At 43.0% G+C, this 19,540-nt stretch overlaps 1 protein-coding gene and 1 long non-coding RNA gene across 3 annotated transcripts; both read left to right on the plus strand.

Moving 5' to 3' along the window:
• Positions 1-332: 332 nt before the first annotated feature.
• LOC127329276 (bidirectional sugar transporter SWEET4-like) lies at positions 333-1,431 on the plus strand. The gene is made up of 4 exons (XM_051355807.1): positions 333-391; positions 498-861; positions 969-1,097; positions 1,222-1,431. Exons 1-4 carry the CDS (start codon positions 333-335, stop codon positions 1,429-1,431), a joined length of 762 nt encoding a protein of 253 aa, XP_051211767.1.
• Positions 1,432-13,014: 11,583 nt separating this feature from the next.
• On the plus strand, positions 13,015-14,643 carry LOC127335501 (uncharacterized). Of its 2 annotated transcripts, none has more exons than XR_011751100.1 (3): positions 13,015-13,402; positions 13,641-13,794; positions 14,370-14,643. It is a non-coding gene; the product is annotated as an uncharacterized lncRNA (long non-coding RNA). The 2 variants fall into 2 exon arrangements; XR_011751101.1 differs by having other exon boundaries at positions 13,018-13,402; positions 14,377-14,643.
• The last annotated feature ends 4,897 nt before the right edge of the window (positions 14,644-19,540 follow it).

Genomic DNA, 19,540 nt, shown 5'->3' on the forward strand with positions numbered 1-19,540 from the left:
CAGTAGGCCCCACGAATCTTCTGCGGCCCCACCGCAAGATAAGCCCGCGCTGGCGGCATGAGTCGGTTAATCGTCCGGGTAAATTACTAATCATTCCTGCACACGCATTTTGTTCGTGTAAAAGTTTCTACTCACGGTTAATTAAGATGCTACTAGTTACAAGCAAGTGACCCAAACAGTACTGTAAATTTTACCACGCGCGCGCCCCTCCCGTATCTTCCCGAATCCCGATCCGCTATAAAATCGATCAAGCCTGGCGACGCAACGCACCCACACACGCCGTCTCCATCTGCTACCTCTCGTCCTCCTCCGCCGATCTCTCGCGTCGCGGAATGGAGGTGCTGGTTGCGCTCGGCTACCTCTCGGCCCTCGCCGTCTATGGGTTCCCGATGTACGTCTCGCTACCTCCTTTCCTCCCTTGCTACGCACACGCAGAGATCTAGCTACTTGCTTCCGAGCAGTACCTCGCTGAGATGCTTGATGCAACCCAATCGCAGGCTTACCACCATGCGCGACGTCAAGCGGGCACAGTCCGTCGGGCGCCGCTCCGCCGTGCCGTACGTCGCCGCGCTTCTCACCTGCGGCTTGTTCGTGCTGTACGGGCTCACGCCTCCGCGCCGGGAGGCCCTCATCGTCCGCAACGCCTTGGGCGTGCCGTTCCAGGCCGTCTACACCGGAGTCTTCCTCTTCTACTACGCCCCGGTACACCGGGTGCTCTCCCTCCTCTACATCGTTCCTGGGTTGGTCGGATTCGGAGCGCTGCTGGGCTTCTTCTTCGCCGGCATGCTGGACGCGCTGGTGCTTGGCTACCTGTGCGCCGCCGCCGGATCGGCAACACCTCTGCTTCCCTTCCTCCGTGTGGTACTACACGCCACCGTGCTGTTTCCATCGCTTGCTCGATCCCCTCCTCCAGTTCTTTTTGATTGACTCACGAAATAATCATCGGCTGTATGTACGTGTTGATGCAGCGCATCATCTGGGGGACCAGGTCCATGGAAGGCATGCCGTCGGCACTGCTGGCCACCTTCTCCATCATCAACGGCTTCATATGGACATACAATACCTTTGAGGCAAAACCTCGGGACTTGCTGACAGTGGTACGCCGACCTATACAATCCTCGTCCTCTCTCTCTCTCTCTCTCTTCTCCTCGCGTGCTCATAATCTGGACGGGATCGCTGGCCTGTAACTAACTAGAAGATGCGCCTGCTGTTTGATTGCAGGTTCCCAACGGGGTGGCTGCGCTCTCCGCAGTGCTCCTGCTCCTGATGCACTTGGCCTGCTGGCTCTGGAAGCCGAAGCCGGTCACCCACGCCGCCGACGACACCAAGACGCCGCTCCTGCCAGCGACGGAGCCGCCTACCGATTCACTCGAGGGAGACGGCCGCGGCCAGGATGGCAACGTCGCCGGCGGCGTCGACAACATCGCCTAGCCCGACGTCCTTTTGCCATTCTGTGATCGATTGATACCCGTCCGTGTTGGGCATGCCGCACTTGAGCTTTAGATCCATGTAGGATTGCGTTTGTTTCTTGCCGCCAGTCCTAACACTTGATGACTGAGACGTTTACGTTCGACCAGCACTTCAGTCTTGAACTCTTGATCGTAACTGGGCTATATTTCTCTATTTCTTGTCATCGTTAACTATTCCTCGATTCTTTTAATTTTGTTGATTCTTGCATGCCTTCGATCACGCTTGTCATTTCGATGCCGTCACACCGCAGTCCAATGTGCAACTCGGGACTGCTAGCTTCACATTCAAATGTGCACTCTCTCTCTTCTACATAAGTTTCCCCGCATCCAAGGTGTCAAGTGGAACCCCACCTAAATTTCACCTATAGTTTTTTCGTTTTTTGAGTGCATATTTTGGTCTCAAAATTTACACTAGAAAATCAAAAATAAACTATAAGCCCTTGTTCAGCAAATCTACATACCAAGTGAACTGAAGGTGCTTACGAGGGATTTTGATTTAGATGGGATTTAATTCCTTTCAATCCATGCCAGTCCCGTTCAATCCCACCGAAGAAGGTCTAAGTGAAACTTAGATGAGATCTCACTTCACACATGACCCTACCCTGTGCTTTCCATGAGAGGCGGTGCTTCTCAGCACTTTGATCCGGCGTTATAATTAGATGTAATACATTATATCGTACAAAATAAAATAAAGACAAACACTACTACCTCCGGTTCGACGAATAAGACTTACAAATTTAGTCAAAATTTAAAGCTTATAAAGTTTGACCTAATATGAAAACAAAAATGTGAACATTTACAACATAAATAAATATACTATAAAAATATTTAATGGTGTATCTACTAATATTGATTTGGTATCCTCAATGTTCACATTTTAGCCTATAGCATTGGTCAAGCTTAGAGGATGTTGATTGTTTGCTAAATTTATTTGTCTTATTTATTTATTTATACGCCTTATTTATTGGAATGTAGGGAGTATGTTGAGATCAACGATAAAAGTGAAAGTTTGATCAAGGTTTATCTCGACATGTTATCGTATCCTGTAACGAAAACCCTTGCATGGCAAGTCGTTGAACTATTGATTCATCCCAGAGATAGCTATAGCTCTTGGTTGTTGTCACACCCTAGCCCATGCACCTTTTTTCATAAAGGAAATATATGAGTATAAGGATGATATTAATTATATATAGCCTCTGCAACAATATAATGTCAAGATATAATCTAGACATTAAGGATGCACATAGCTATAAAAAAATCGGCCAAACAAATTAGAGGCACGTAGCAGCATGAACAAACCTCCACCATTAACGACACCTAGACTCCGAGAAAGGTTCTCCAAAGTGATGCTTTTAGGAAGGTAACAATGCACAAGCATTGTCGTCACCCAATCTAACCATCAAAATCAAAACATAGGTTTTCACGCAGAGAAGGTACAATCTCCAGACAACACCTTCAACAAGGACCGACTAGAGAGCCAACATTGCTAGGTACAACCAAACAAGACCAGAGATAGGGTTTACACACCAGAGACTAAAACTTGATACTCAAAGAGCACCACCAAAACCGAATTCATTCTGTGTTGCCGCCCCACTTGTCGAGCACACTGCTGCAAATTACTGATCGCCAGGCACACATTCATCACGCGAAGCGTTTTGACATGGACAACACCACTCAAGAAAAATGTTATTCGCACAGTGTGACACGTAGTATCATCTTCACCCCATCCATTTGTGAACACTCCTGGTCGTAGAACAAACTGAAGGGTCTTGTCTCCTTGCATCTGACACCACTTAGCGGTCCCGAACACATCATGAGCGTGGAGATACTCTAGCCTCTGAACCGCCTTGACATTCCCACTACGCCAGCACAATGGTAATCACGGTTTGTTTGCCATAATCTTGCCATGCATAATCTCCCAAAGGTGCCGGAGGGAGTGGAACCTCGTGAAACCAATGTCCCTTAGCCTTCAGCGATCATGACGTACGGTGCCAAACAAAAAGCCGTAAGGATACCATGCAACGGTCGAACGTCGGCCTCCCACCGCATCAGGTTGGGATCCATCGGTAAGACCCGGGACTAGAGGGAGGTGCTCGATGTACTGCCGTAGATGCACCAAACGTCAGTGCTCCTGCCGTATGGGCCAGGATGGTCGTGGAGTTCTTGGAGTTGTATGATTTGGTGGTCATAGGTTGTGTTGTTGGTGTGTGGTTGACCCTGGAAGGTGGTTGCGCGCCAAGAACTAGGCTCTGGTGGAATCTCGCAAGACACAAAATCTTGCCCGAACAGCAGTTGGCCGACCTGATTTAACGTTGGACTGGGGGGTCGGGAGATGCGCTACGAAAAATAAAAATAGGAAGTGTGCGCCACCCCGCCTCCACCGTACGCCATCAGACGTCCTCCTCCGGTAGCGGCATGGAGGTTGGGTCCTCGAGGGAGGCATACTTCCATAGATGCACCTGGCGTCGCTGTCATCCGCCATGATCAGAGTCGGCTCAGTTTCCCTCTCACGTGTACTTGCTTATTACTATGTCATTGTTTGATGAAGCGGCCCTGACCGATCTCACGCGTACACTTAAACAAAACTGCCATGGTTCCGCACGTGACACATGGCTTGTACCATGTATGCGGCTTGGGGGTTTATGTCTCTCTTACATTAGCGGTGTGGAATTACTTCTATAAATGTTCCTAGACTACCCGCGCGTTGGAGGCACCTGAGAGGGGCAAAAACATCGCGACCACTCGTTAGCCCTGCGCCAGTAGAATTTCCAACCCGCTTTTGACAGCAGCCGTCCGATGTGGTAGCTTTTTTCTCACCCGCTGCTTCTCTGGACAGGTGACTGACGGGTGGGACTAGGTGTGTGCGGGACCAGCGAACAGAGGCAGGGACGCTGCTCGTTTCACGTCGCATGGATCACACATCATGGTAAAAACCTAGATCGAGATAACCATCCAATCCCCTCCCGACCATGTGCTTCCCATCTGCGCTCCTTCCTCCTCCCGCACATCGTTGTGGCGGCGGACCACTCCCGCGCCAAGAGATCATCGCCATTCGCTTGGTGCCCCTTCCTCCCGCTCCTCCCCCACATCGTTGTGGCGGCGGATCCTACCGGTGGCTGGGCGTCTTCCATTGCTCGTGAAGGGCTGGATTTGCAGGCGGCGGCGTGGAGGTTGTAGGCCGACGCGGAGAAGAGGCAGAGGCGCGCGGGAGATGCGGAGAAGCAGAAGCGGGGCGGCGGCGTGGATGATGCAGGCCGGCGCGGAGAAGAGGCAGCGGCGGGCGGTACGACGGCGCCAGCAAGAAGCAGCGGTGCGGCGCGGAGAAGAGGCAACAGGGGCGGCGCGGGCAAGAAGCGGCGGCGCGACGCCCACGAGCTCGTCCTCACGGAGGGATGCGGTCAAGAATTAGTGGGGCCAGTGCAGATGCCGCCTACGAGCTCGTCCTCGCGGAGGACGCCGTACACCACGAGCTCGTCCTCACGGAGGATGGGTCGACACCGGCGGCCTTTGCGCCAGCAAGAAGCAGCGGTGTGGCGCGGAGAAGAGGCAGCAGGGGGCGGCGCGGGCAAGAAGCGGCGGCGCGACGCCCACGAGCTCGTCCTCACTGAGGGATGCGGTCAAGAAACAGTGGGGGCGGTGCAGATGCCGCCTACGAGCTCGTCCTCGCGGAGGACGCCGTACACCACGAGCTCGTCCTCACGGAGGACGGGTCGACACTGGCGGCCTTTGGCACTATGCACGAGATTGAGCCGGCGGTCTACTGGCTAAGAGGTCCGCTTTCCTTATCTTCGTCCACAGCATCCACACCTCCGCGTCAAGCTGGACGAATTTGTGCGTGGTGTCATCCTCGGAACGCGGGCAACCTGCTACTGCCGCTGATGTTTCTTCATATGTTCCTTGGCAGGTTGGAGCCTGGGTTTCTAGGGTGTGCATTTGGGGTTATTGGCAATACTCAGTTTGGTTGATTTTCTTTGGTTTTTATTGCAGCCAGTCGACGGTTTGGAATGGTGATGGGTTGAGCAACAATACAACGTTTCTTTGTCCTAGGTGAGTGCTTAGGTTCTGTGGGATTCTCTTCATAGTATTGCAGAAATTTCATGCTTCAAGGAAATATGAACAATGTGGTTTCATACTTCAAGGAAATATGAACAATGTGGAGAAATGGAATTGGAAAAGAGATGCTATTGGTGTTGTCCCTGTCTAATAGATGACACAATGTACGGGATATTTTGGGCTGGAGCATTGCAGCTCTGACGCTTGTGCTGCTGTGCCCCAAAGTTTTGCAAATGGTTTCTACTGGTATTCCCTCTATTCTTTCTTATCAATATCTATCGGGTTGTTGCTATCTATGTCTCACCACTTTGTTCTTTGAGTCAATCACTCTGATATAGGAGGTGCAAAATGTGATGAGAGCATAGTAGTACATTTTGGAAGGTTACCATGCCTAATTTGTGGGTGGGTAAATATCTACAAGCTATGAAATAGATTAAGTTAATTAGAAACTAGAATAAATAAATGGCAATGATGTCATGCTTTCTAATTTGGTTCACAAGGCTTGTATTTTGATGTGTTGGTACCACATGAGACATATCTCCATTTCATAGATCTCGGTGAAACTATTAGGTGGCTGAATTTACAGACAAGAAGCTGCAGGGCAGTGCGGACAAGAATCAGCAGGGCGGCGGTGCTCCGCCTAGAGGACTTGCAGGGGAGAGGAAGGAGGCCAGCAACAGGAGGGAAGAGCAGGCGGCCTCCCCTCTTTCTTTGTAAGCCATCTGGACTAATTTGATTCCCAATTTTTCATCATGTTCGTGCTTCAGATCCTCAACACTACTTTTTTTTTTCTTCAATTCCAAAAAGTTCCGGCACTGCAGGACGAGGAGTTCATCTTGCCTGTTTGGCTGGTTCGGTTCTCTTCTCCTTTCCTGCTGCCTCCCTTACCGCCTCACTCCCCTTCATCCCTAAGAACTAGGTACCTTACTTGTTTTAGTTTGGAGAGTTCTGATTCATTCTTGAAGAATGTAAAAAACTGCATTAGCTGTTCCTATTTTCAAAGCTAATTGAGTGGCATGGCTGTAGTTTGGTGGCACTTTCTATGGAAACCTCAATTATGTACTCATAGGCATAAAGTTGACGTGATAAAATCCAAATTTTCTTCCCTACTATTATTTTATTTTGCAGATAACAAGCAATGGTTCATTTAAATGAAACTTCAGGTTCGATATTAGTTAGGTGATGATATTTGTCCAGCATGCTTTGTTTGGGCATCAGGATTCATCATTTTAACGGAACTTCAGATTTTATATTAGTTAACTGATCGTCAAATAGTCGATTTTAGCATCAGGATATTCATCTTTGGTCGGTTTTGCATTATGGAATAACTATTTTTCTGAATATGGGAATTGGCTTATTTGATCTATATGTAATTAACAAGTATGTAGTGTTCAACATGATCTCGGAATTAAAATGAAGCTCTTGTGTTGTAGAACTCAAAATAAATACATGCACTAAGCTTAGTAAGGTATCACAAGGAGAGCAGCCAATGTTTTCTGAAATTGTGTTTGGTTCTGTTTGCGAAAGTAGACAAATAGCAATCTTGATGAAACACTGCATTTTTTGTTCACAGTGACGATTTTTCCATGTGGCTGAAGCTAATGCCTTTTAGAATTAGAAATATGACTGAAGTTTATGTTTTTACAATTTTTCTATTTGTACCTATATGCTTTCTGCAGCTAATTAATAAGTTCTGTCTTAATATGCAGAGGACATGAGATCAAACTGGTTCTTTGGGATGATCTTGCAGCTCAGTGCACCTTCTTTGTTGGACCATTCCCTGAGATGGTAAAAGCAGGTAAACTTGTAGGCATCTACTCTTATATGTGTTTCACTTCAGAGTTTGACATGTCAGTCCATATAACAGGTTGGTTTACTGTGATTCTAATACAGTTTGTGTTTTCAGGTATTTTGAGTAATGGAAATTATTATACTTGGATTGTAAGTGTGATGCGATTTTTCTTTTAAACTAAACCAACCATGATTCGGTTTGTCCACAGAGTGCATGACTGTTTTAGAGTAAGCTAACCTTGACTGTTTTAAAGTAAATGGCATATTTTGAATGATTTCTTTTATTCGAGCATTGTTGACCACTATTCTTTATGTTATGACATTTTCTATTTATGCTTCGGAGCTAATGCAACTATGTGACCAATCATGTATTTATAAAGGTTTGCCACTTCTTTATTTTGGTTCGACTTCTTTTAATTATTTTGTTGTCTATTCATGTTTTTGCGGTTGTCACTATACCATAATAATGATCCATGTTAATCACCAATGAGAATTATATGTGCATGAAGTTATTTATTTAATCTAGGAGGCCAATATAATTTTGTATCAAAAAATGTGTTTATACCAGTTTGCTAACCTGCAATTTCTGCTATAATCGTGTAGCGGGTGGCGGATTTCGAGCGAGCAACGACGACCTTGCGTGGGCACAGAGGCCATGGTGAGCGATGCGGAAAAGCTTGATTTCGAGCGGATCCAAGGAGAGAGGAAAAGCGCAAATGCCTACGGGAGGAAGAGCAGCGCGGCTGACCGGGAACCGTTCAGTTGATTGCAATTATGGTGCTGCACAACACCCAGGCAGGCTGTCAAAGGCTGCCCCTTCTTTCTCCATTTTAGCAACTGCAGTACCTGGTTTACACACATCTTGCTTGGTATTGTTTCCCTTCCACCAATCTATTTTTCTAATTTGATTATAAATCATGCAGATGGATGCTACTAATCAGGGAGTAGGTTGCAGCTCACTCAAAACAATTTGGTGGTAAGCTTCTGTAATTTTATTCGGAGAAGAACAATAATAGTTATACCATCATATTGGTTCATCATCTTGGAGACAATTTTGTTGGGTGAAATTCTGCGAATGTAGCAATTTTCTTGTACGTGCAAAATTTATTATTGGTGCTTGTGTACTGATGTTTCAAGTTCATTCATACATTTATGGAAAAGAGAAATACAGTATTGCATTTTTAAAGAAAAACGAATAATGCAAATATCAATAGCGGTGAATTAAGGGTAATCTGTAATTACCTTGATAATATATCTGAACTCATATATATAACAATTCATTTATAGGAATTTGAGAAGATTTGTGCAGAGGGCCTCGTCATGATTTCATGGTCGAGCTCTCAACAACGGTTACCTTCTTTGTGGCTGCACCTATGTTTTTTACTTCCGTTTGATGGGGAAACTATTTATGGTGGCATGGAAATTCGTTTTGTTGTTATGCACCCCCTAATAAAATTTGGCGCTCAGCTTGAAACAAATAATTTATGTAGCTACAGATGCTTATTGTGAACTCGTGTTTATGTTGCAGCGCTATTGTGAAAGATAATTAGTCTATATCTTCTAAACATAAATTTGGCGTGGGTGTAGGGGCTGGCTTGGCCATGTCAGAGAGCAGCACGGCGGCGGCTCAAGCGTGGAAGGAGGGGGTGTGGTGGGTGTTGGATCCGACGACTTGCCATGAACGCGCTTCATCGCGTCGCCGCTGCAGTCGTTGTGGAAGCTGTACGACATGATGGTGCTGGATCATGCCAGACCATGGGCCGTGAGGTTTCCATGGTTAGAAACACGATCAAAAGCCCCAGGTGAATTCCCACTGTTCTTTGATTTGGTTTATTTTGTGTCTATTTCTATGGAAGAGTTTGGAGTGGAGGTTTGTTTCTCTACAATGAATGGCTTGCAGAATTGGAAAAGCCAATTGCTTCCGCTATCAAATCTCAAGTTTATTACACAATGATTATCAACACTGCTGTAAATTGTCTGAGCCTCACTGTGAAAGGAGGCAACGGTGCCTACTGGATAAAAGTGCATGCCCAGTTGGGTGAGGTAGGTGCTGAACGTGTGTTTTTCCTTTTTAGTAAATTACATATACTACCTAGAGTTTTATGAAGGTGGCTTGCCATGCTAAAGAAACTATGCTGGTCAGTTTGGTTTCTAACTTGCCTTTGATCCTCTGTAATTTATAGACCATCCAATCCCACTTATAGGTTTAGTATGTTCTTTTCCAGAAAATCGACATTAGTAGGATGGACTTATTGGCTCTTTCTGAAGAATGCTTTTGACCTTTTGTGATGATACCTTTTTATATGACACCGTTTAATAAGCTTAAGATCTGAATTATACTAGGCGTGAATTACAAAGAAATATTTTTTGGTATAGAGGTACAACATGCAAATAGGATTCTATTCTGGAATGAACTAATGGACCATAGTTTATTATGAGTTACTGCCCCCATCTGTTTCTATTTTGTCAGTGCCATATACCTTCTCTTAGTAACTTAAACTACATGCCAGCTTGGTTTAAGTGAATATTGTATAGGGTACTTCCGTTCCATTATTTAACTCTCTTATCCTTTCAAGAATTAATATTAATGCCATACTGTGACTGACAATTCAAATTTCTATATGTTGCTACTGACGTGCTCTGCTCCTAAATAATGTTGTGGACATTCGTTTGTTTGTTTTGTGCAGAGGCAGTAGTATATTTGGTACTATATTAGTTTGAAGATTGCGTTGGATCCATAAGAAAGAGGGAAGATATGGAGTGGTAACTCCATATTTCACATCGATGTGTGACAGGACTGGTAACTGAAATTGATTCACCATTTTGTATATGACAAAATAAGCTTGACATTGCCACCGTCTACTTGATCAGTCAGTCTGATGTGGTTTTGGTGTTTTTTCTAACAGAGAAAAGAAGCCCCATCTACTTGGTCAATCGGTCTTATGGGATTTTGGCGTTCTTTGTAGAAGAGAAAAGAAGATTCAGATTGTAGATCGCTTGATTAAAGAGTGAGAGGTCCATTCTTATTTTATAGTTTGCTTACAGTCTGTTTGCACCTGACACAATTTTCAGAGGATATGTTTTCAGATCTTCTGTTTCCTTAAATGATAAGATTCATTGAGCTACTGCATAATTTTCAAGTAACGATGATGAAGTGGGGCAGCAATACATATCAAGTCTAGCCAGCAGCTGAAAAGAAAAAAAAGGTTTGCATACTCGCCTTTTTTACTTTGTGGGAGTAAATGGGCTTCCACCTATTTATTATGAGCCTGTAGTTAAAATAATTGATCATCAATAGGTGGTGCCTGAATAAATAGCTATAACAAGTTTTTTTCTAGCATCTACTCACGAACTGGTTATATGTTTCCAGTTATGTATTATTTTACCTGAATACACAGAGCACAATTTCGCACAGTTGCAATGGCCTCTTTGCTTGTGCAGAAGTGCAGTTTTTGCAAGGCTGACAACATGGCTACTTTTTAACTGATGTATTGTTGGGTTCCTTTTCTTTAGCTGTTGGTGTGCCATGGTAATTGTCCTGAAAGAAAACCAACTAAATTTGTTGTGTTTTTAACACGATTTTGGTGTGTTTGAGATTATGCCACTTACACTCGTATTGCATTTTTTCTCAGCCAAAAAGAACATTCGTTCTATTCTCACCCAATTTATTATTTCATACATCACATGCTAAATGTATTCTCAGGGCAAAGGCAATGCGTATTAAAGCTTTTTGTTGCTGCATAGACAAACCCGTCTCAATTATTGTTGTATCGCTTCTCTTGATATTCAGAATTTAACATGGATTTTTATGTTCTTGATAATCCTATATAAAATGCTAAAATTGTGTTGATGTTAAACAAAAAACTCAAAAATGTAGGGATTGAGCGATATATGCAATTTTTAATTTATGTTGATGTACTGCCTGATGATATTTTTTTTGAAAGCTTATTGCCTGATGATGTTCTTGTGTGCTTGGGGATCTGCTTGCGGGTGACTTTATAAATAACGAAAACAAAAAACTGGTCTTTATTTTTCTGAAGCTATGACCTTTTAACAGTAGCCTTAGTTCTTTGTCAGATGCTTGTTTTGCCGTTGTTTTTATTTATGACCCCATCAATTCGGGCTTTTTGCAAGCTAGGTATTTATTTTGTTGTTTTAACAGATTCATAGGTTCACTCCTTTTCTGGTTTAATTGCGAGCTGCTCCGTTCACACCTTTCAGGTGGATGAGTTTGTTCAAACAATTAAAGTAGACAAACAGAAATCTTGATGAAACACTACATTTTTCAGTACCGATCGTTATACATACAAAGTATAAATGAACTACTGAGGTTCATCATTGATTGCTAAATTGAATTTTGAATTTTATAGTTGTTTTTCCATGTGAGAGAGATATCATATTGGTAGCATCCTGAAACCTCCTCAAAACAGAATTTCTTGCTTTGATGTTGTATTTTTTGTAGGACAATGATAATATATATAAACCTAATTTTGAACAAGCTACTGAAAGGTATCAACAGCTAGAGAGAACATCTAGAGCGTTTCCAATGTCGAGATCAAGTGAATTTGTGTTGGGCTCGGTGGTGCTCGACTCTCCTAGCATGAGGCTTTTGGGAGCATTGTGTTGTAGAGTCCTCTCCTTGTGTGCCAGGCTGGCATCATTTCTACCAATCGTGTTGTTGTTACAACTACTACAGCTTCATTGCGCTTTGACTGTAATTTGCATCACTGTATATATTTCTACTTTTCTGAGATGATTTTTTGATGATTATATGGTTCCAAACTTGTATGGTTTAAGCATGCAATCCTCAGCCTTTTTAGGTAACTATGTATGGAGATCAAATCACAATAGTTCCTAGGTGTATCCAAATGAGTGCTCAGATGATAGAAACCACACCAAAGTGAATCCAGGAAACTTCGTGATTTGTTAAATCTGATGGTCTTTCAGTATGAAAATCATAAAGGTACACATGATTAGAGTTACTGTTTTTTTATCTAATTTAACACCAAGGATGAAATTTGAGAGATCAAAATCAAATTCTCCTTTCTAATATGAGAAATATGGCGCCATTATGATTTTCGTTCCATTTGGACAAAATATTTGGATCTTTATAACTCCTTGCAAATTACAGTTGTTATTTTATCTGCAGGTGGTTATTGTTTTCCTTGCACTTGAGTTCAGACCAGCTGGAATTATTCTTGCCTGCGAAGCTTAGGACATATGGCTCTCCATTTACTCCATTTCAATGTAGCAGTCTCTTTATCATATCTATTTTCTTTTGCTGCAGTGGAGTTTCAGAAGAAAGCCAAGACAATACAAGTGAGATAGCTAGCCGCACCAATCAGTTGTGTGGACACGTGAAGTGTCTTATGTCATTGGTGGATCTCCCATGGGCTGGATTTTTTATGTGTGGCCTGAAGGAAAAGAAGAATGGCTGTCACTTCAAGCTGAAAAGTCAAATATCACTCACTCAGCCACTCAACCACCTGGCAAGTACTCTACTCTTAGATCGTCTTAGCTCTATAAGCATTATTACTTTTCATGATTGTTTCAGTATATATTATACCAATGTTATTTTCTCCCTTTTATGAATGAGTGATTACTGACTGTTTGGACAGAATAATGGTTCATGTGAGAGAAATAACATGATATCATCCTGAAATAATATAAGCGGGGGGGGGGGGGGGGGGACGAGGTTGGTAGCCATAAGTCATTCGCTCGTTTCAAAGACTTCTTTCCCAGTGGCATCCGCAGAATATGGCTACTACTACCTAAACTTGGCCAGGTAGCGGTTATTTTCCAGGCATCTACTCTTGTTTGTGTTTCACTTCAGCAAGAAAATCCCAATGGGTAGAATGATAGAGCACTTCAAAAGTTTCCAATCAAGCTTTGCTGTTGTAGAATGTTTATTTTCCTTTTCTTGAAGGAAATCATTCTATTGTCGCAGATATTTGTTCTATACAACCTAATCTATATTTTGTTTGTGCCTAGATTGGAGGTTGCTAGCGGGGAAGTTTTGGTTATTATTCAATCTCGTTTTGGCCGGTTATGGAGATACAGACAAGGAAAGTGGCATTCACTGGCGTGTGGTATGACCCTCCCATCTCCCCCCAACTTATGTTTTTGTTATAATGTCTTCATTACCATATCTGCAAAATTTTAGCTTCCATCTATTTCATGTCCTCTCCTCCACTATTCTTCTCCCCATGTACATCAAATTTGTTTTTTCAACTCATGCCGTACCTGCTAACCATGGTTGTAGTGTTTTTTGGGGTACTCTACTTGATTTTCAATTGCTAATTGATTGTTTGAATGCAATGTGCGCAGTTCTAGGAAAGAAGAGGTCAAGAGATGCCAGACAACAGCGAGCACGGCGTGCAACGCACCCGTCGGGACAGGCTACCGGAGCGGTGTTCATGACCACTCATGCAGCTTGGGAGAGACGCCCGCATTAATGTACAACAAGTTGCCTGAAGCCCAGGTGAGCTTCTCTTGATCCTTCAGCCCCTATGTATGGTCTCTCTCTGGAGCCATATGCTATGGTTGAATGGTTTTGTAGTCATCCCTGTTCTTGCTTGACTGAAATATTGGTCATCCAAATGGCATATTTTAAGACTATTGATGATGTTGTAGTAGCTTTTTAACATCTAAAAGAGGCCAATGGAAGCTATAATTTCGTATGTTTAGGGCCAGATTGCTTGGCTCGTTTAATCAACAGTCCATATTTATTTTCTGAAACAGTTGGCTCCTAAAATGACAATCATTTTTTGATGCAACTCTGTAGTGAGTTTCTCAATTTCTCTACCTATTGTTGATAGGCTTGTTGCCAGCTATGAACTATCAAAGGTTATCTGGAATATATGAGAGGTCATTTATACGACGCTTTTAATATGATTATCTTGTATATAAATTAGTCATAAATCACTGGGTTCAGTGGTGAGACTGATGAATGATAATGGTGTTCCCTTGCTGAATATGGCTTCTATCTTGGTGCCAAGTGAGATGGTTTGAATGGACCATTCTTTGTCTAAAGACCTGATTACAAAAGTTTGTCAGTTTGCAGGTTTGTGAGTTATTATGGGATGATTTAGATGCCTGCTTTATGCATGGGGATCATACATTGAAGAGGAGAGCGGTGATGAAAACATGCACTGTTTACCTGCACATTTTCACGCCATGAGACAAGCTTATTTTAGGATGCTATTTGTAGTGTATTCAAAACTTGAGCTCAATGTGGTTCCTTGGTGTTGGCTTCTATTAAGTGAGCTGCTTATATGTAGTACATTTATTGCAACAATCCAAATATATATCATTGATTTGCATGTCTCTACTGCCTTGTGTATTTGTTCGCTGACAAATGGGCATGACAAAAATAGTGCGAAATCTTACTAAGTTGTCATATCTTATTATAGCACCTCGATGGAATGGTATGTCAGCAAGATACTAAGGGAGTTAAATTCTAGGCTAATTCTTAATACTAAAATAAGCTAAAACTTATGATTTTAATTCTGAAACAATTTTGCCATTTGCGCGATAGCGCAACGGGTCATCTAGTTTGCAACAGAGGGCCCTAGAATGGGTGTGGTAAAAACAATTATTTAATCGGTGCTGTGGTTACATGTTGTAGGTAAGAACGGTTATTTTCGTGAAATTCATAACAGCCACGTAAATTTGCAAGTAATAAAGTAGAAACGTCTATCTTTGTGTTACAAGGGGCTTGTAACATGTTATGGTCATGGTGTAAAGTATTTTTATACTAGTTTTTGCTAAGTCATAGTGATAGCCCATCGCCATGATGGTCGATCAACTGGAGAGGCCGTGAAGTGGGTGTCATGCGAGAGCACACGATGGAGATGTAGTGGCATAGATGATGCACCCACAACATGCCACATAATACATTTGATGTAGATACCCAAACGCATCTGGTTTAGTTGATTGATAGTGTTAAAGTTAAACAACAAAAGCTTTAAATAAGATGATCCTTGAATTTAATACAATTAGAAGTGTTCTCCCAGATAGTGTGCACCACCAAAAAAGTTCACTGGTATTAGGCAGGCCGTGACGATTGGGTGTCAGACAATATCAGCGTCCACATACGGTGGGTGTAAGCCACATTGCGCTGTGAATACACTATGGTTAAATTGGTGATCCTAGCATGTGTATACATGGCCTCGAAACAAGAGAAGATCGAAAGATCGAGCATAAGTCGCATGAATGATGTGATCGACACTTGGTGTCCACCCTTGCAGCTATGCCGCCGGCTGTGATGATTGGTGTGGTATGGTAAATTGGGATTGTGTAATCACTTCTTAGGGATGTTGTTTTCTAGTGGGAGATCATTTAAATAATTTAATTAAAACTTGAACTCGCAATAATTACGAACTTAGTATAAATGTCTTTACAAATATCTTTGTAGTTCTATGACAACCTAGCTCCGATGTGCTGGCTCACCTTGGTCACTTCGTGCGAGAAAAGACGCTTAGTCATAATGGATCAAACTTCGTACAATGGTACCAACATGTGAGAAGTTGCCTTAGCGCAAGTGACACACTTTTCGTAGTAGAGGAACCTTTAGGAGATGAACCAAATGACTCCACGGATGAGGACGACAAGAGGCGATATCACCTTTATCGGCAGCTAGAAATAGTAATCTAGAGAGCCATGCTTAACACTATGGACCCTGAGTTGAAAGTGCAATTTTCTAACGCCAAATATGTCGACATAATTGAGTGCCCTGGATGAATTTCTTTCGACCAAAATGGAGGAGAACACCCACCTATGATGTGTTCACTGCCTCCAAGCTATGGAGAATTTGTCAAGGATAATGTCATGATAGAGAAGATGTTCAACTTTCATGAAATTCTAGCAAATATAAGAGATCCGATGGTAGAACCAATCCGACGAGAAGTCTTGGATGGAGAAGGTATATATTTAAATACGCATTATAATTACTTTCCTTACGAATACTTATGACGGTCTACCAAGTATTTAATACTTGTATTATTTTGTTTGAAAATAGGACGTTCCGCTTGAGGAGAAGCCGTAGGGAGAGAAGGAGACGCGTGTGTTTTGATGGCGAGCAAGATGTTGATGGCTGATGACACTCTCCCTTTACGTTCATCATCGACATTCTTAGTTATCAATTCGAATAAAGTTGTAATGATTATTCGTGAACTCTTTTAGTGTGTCTTGTATCTCGCGAGACAAGTTATTCGTATGTAATAAAGATAAGTCTGTTGTCCCTTTTTATGAATAAATTCTTTGTGTTGACATTATTCGATGAGTTATTCTTATTGTGATCTCGATCAAAATAAAACATTTACAAGTCATTGTGAAATGCTGAAAGATATCCAACTTAATAATGACATCATTTTGACACTATCATTAAATTCATATTGGAATTATGTTTGTTCATATTGGATGAAACACCCAAGTCATTCAATGCATAATGTTTTGACACATGTTATATATGCCGCATGAGTAAAACTCCACGTTCTAATAAAAAAGATTGCGTGATGAATTGTTGAACACTATACATAATGGTGTATTCTATTACAACAAATAGTGGATATTATTATTTTTTATCCTTATTGTAAATTAAGTGAATATGTGTATTTACTAAATAAAACATAAATTAAACTGCTTCACGAGCTCAACAAATTTCAGAAATAAGGAGGGTATTAATTAACAAGAGAATAAAGCCTATGCGATTTGATCAAAGTGATAAAGTATTTGAGTTATACTTCCGCATTGAAGACTTGTGAAAAGTTGTTTTTGAAAATTACTGAAAGATCGAGATGTCGCCTAGAGGGGGGGGGGGGGGGGTGAATAGGCAATTAAAAACTTTTACGGATTTGTCTTGTAAGAATGCAGAATTAAACTAACATTTAGATTACAAGCACAACCCTTAAATATGCTAATCTCAACTAAGTGTAACAATAGCAACTAGAGCTAAGCAAGATAGGCACAAGATATATGTAGCACAAGTGATAGCAAGATATATGTACTTCAAGCACGATGGCTATCACAAGGAAAGAGAGCTCGGGTATAGAAATAACCGAGGCACGCGGAGACGAGGATGTATTCCCGTGTTCCCTTCCTTTGCAAGAAGGTACATCACGTTTGGAGGAGTGGAGGTCCCACGAAGGATTCCCCATGCCACGAAGGCTCACCCTATTCTCCGAGCCACACCCACGAAGGATAATGGCCCTTTCCTTATGGTTAGCTTTTCCTCCACTCCGGAGATGGCAAGCTCCACAACCACTTCACAAGCTCCACGAAGGAGAAGCCCGGGCGCTTCACAATCTTCCACGAAGAGATCACCGGGGCACCAACCAAGCAAACTAGGAGGTCTCCCTCCAAGAGTAACAAGTTCACGGTCTCTCACTCGAACTAATCGTGGTGGAGAGCTCAACACCATGCAATGATGCAAAGCAAGAACACTAGAGGTTCAAGTCCTTCACACTCAAATCCCACCCAAGCAACAAATGCTAAGATGAGATTGGAGAGGAAGAACAATGGGGAAAGTCAACAAAAGACTCCAAGATCTAGATCCCAAGAGTTCCCCTCACTTAGAGGAGAAATGGATTGGTGGAGGTTGTAGATCTAGATCTCCTCTCTTAGATCCCTCAAGAATGAGCAAGAATCATGGGGGGAGACAAGAGAGAGAGCAAGTTCTTCAAAGGCAACAATGGAGGAGAGAGAATGGAACAACTAACTAAGCTCAAGGTGGAAGAAGGGCTATTTATATCCCAAGAGCAAATATAACCGTTGGGGAAAAAGAACTGTTAAAATCGCAGGAAAAACGGCCCGAAAAACGGCACAGCCGGTTGCCAGGCCGGCCGACCGGATTTGGAGCTGAGGAGGCCGGTTGCCTGTCCGGTCGGGCCGGCCCACCGGCCGGACGGGGCAGCGTGCGCGCTGTGCGGGAGATAAGCAAGGGAGGCACATGCAGGTGGAGGTGCGGGGAGAGAAGGCCCAGCCGGCGGTGCGCCCGGTCGGGCCGAGCGCCGCACTGGGCAGGCCGGACCAAACCGGGGCCGCCTCAGTACTCGGCCCGGTTGGCACGAGCGCCGTGGCCTGCGCGGACCGGGTGGGCCGGCGGCTAGGCCGGCAGGCCGGTCGGCCGGCTGGCCGCCCCTTTTCTTTTCTTTTTCTTTTTATTCTTTTCTCCTTTTTTCTTTTTCTTTAATAGCGAATGCTCCCGAACTCCGATTCGAATGAAACCAGTTTTGTTTGAAAGATAACAACAAATGCTATCCTATAGAAAGTGAAAACACAAGAATCTGTAGGAGGGGATTTTATCATGAATATAAAAAGGTAGAATCTTATATCATGAATAACCGGTAAAATCACCCAACCTTGAAAATGCCATAGAAGAGTCATACGAACTCCGTTTTCGATGAACTTGGGCTTTTTGTAAAGATAGCAACAATCTCATGAACCTCACACAGAGAAACACCAAGAAGCAATAGGGATATGCAAAGTATGAAAAGGATTGAGCTCCCTAAGACGATGTGATCAAGTTACCCAACCGAAAACCCCTCTTGATAGTGCGGCTATCTGTCCTATAATCCGGTCTCCCAACAACCACCTTGAGACTGGTAAAAGGAAAACCTATCAAGGCCATACCTTTGCCTTGCGCATCCCGCTTGATCTTGATGATAGCTCTTCAAGCTCCACTCAAGCCGGAATGCCTCACTTGATCATTGTCGCTTCATGAAGACTCACAAATGTTCCCCCATACACCATGATGGGAAAACTCTATTGATGCACATCTTCACATGTCCATTATCACCAAATGGACTACAAGCTTCAAGTATGTGATCCACTCAGTATGCTCATCTTGAACTTTCCCAACTCAACCTTGTATCTTCTCATACTCTATCATACTATCTTGAGGTGTATAAAGAATTCTTCACTTGGAATCAAGCTCTCAAGATCTTGATCATTCATTGCTTATCACATAGGATAGAGCATGGCCAATATTGAGTTCCACATAAGAACTCCTTCTTCATTTCTTCTTCTTGATCATATCACATATAGATCTGCAAATCGATGATCTTGATGCCAATACACAAGGTGTATCTTTATCTACATGTCATCTATACTTGAATCCAACACATGGAATACAAGTAGTACCTATGGAATATTCCTTCATATAAACTCAATGAAAACATTAGTCCATAGGGGTTGTCATTAATTACCAAAACCACACATAGGGGCAA

This window comes from Lolium perenne, chromosome 2 (assembly GCF_019359855.2).
Source record: "Lolium perenne isolate Kyuss_39 chromosome 2, Kyuss_2.0, whole genome shotgun sequence".
Lineage (NCBI taxonomy): Eukaryota > Viridiplantae > Streptophyta > Magnoliopsida > Poales > Poaceae > Lolium > Lolium perenne.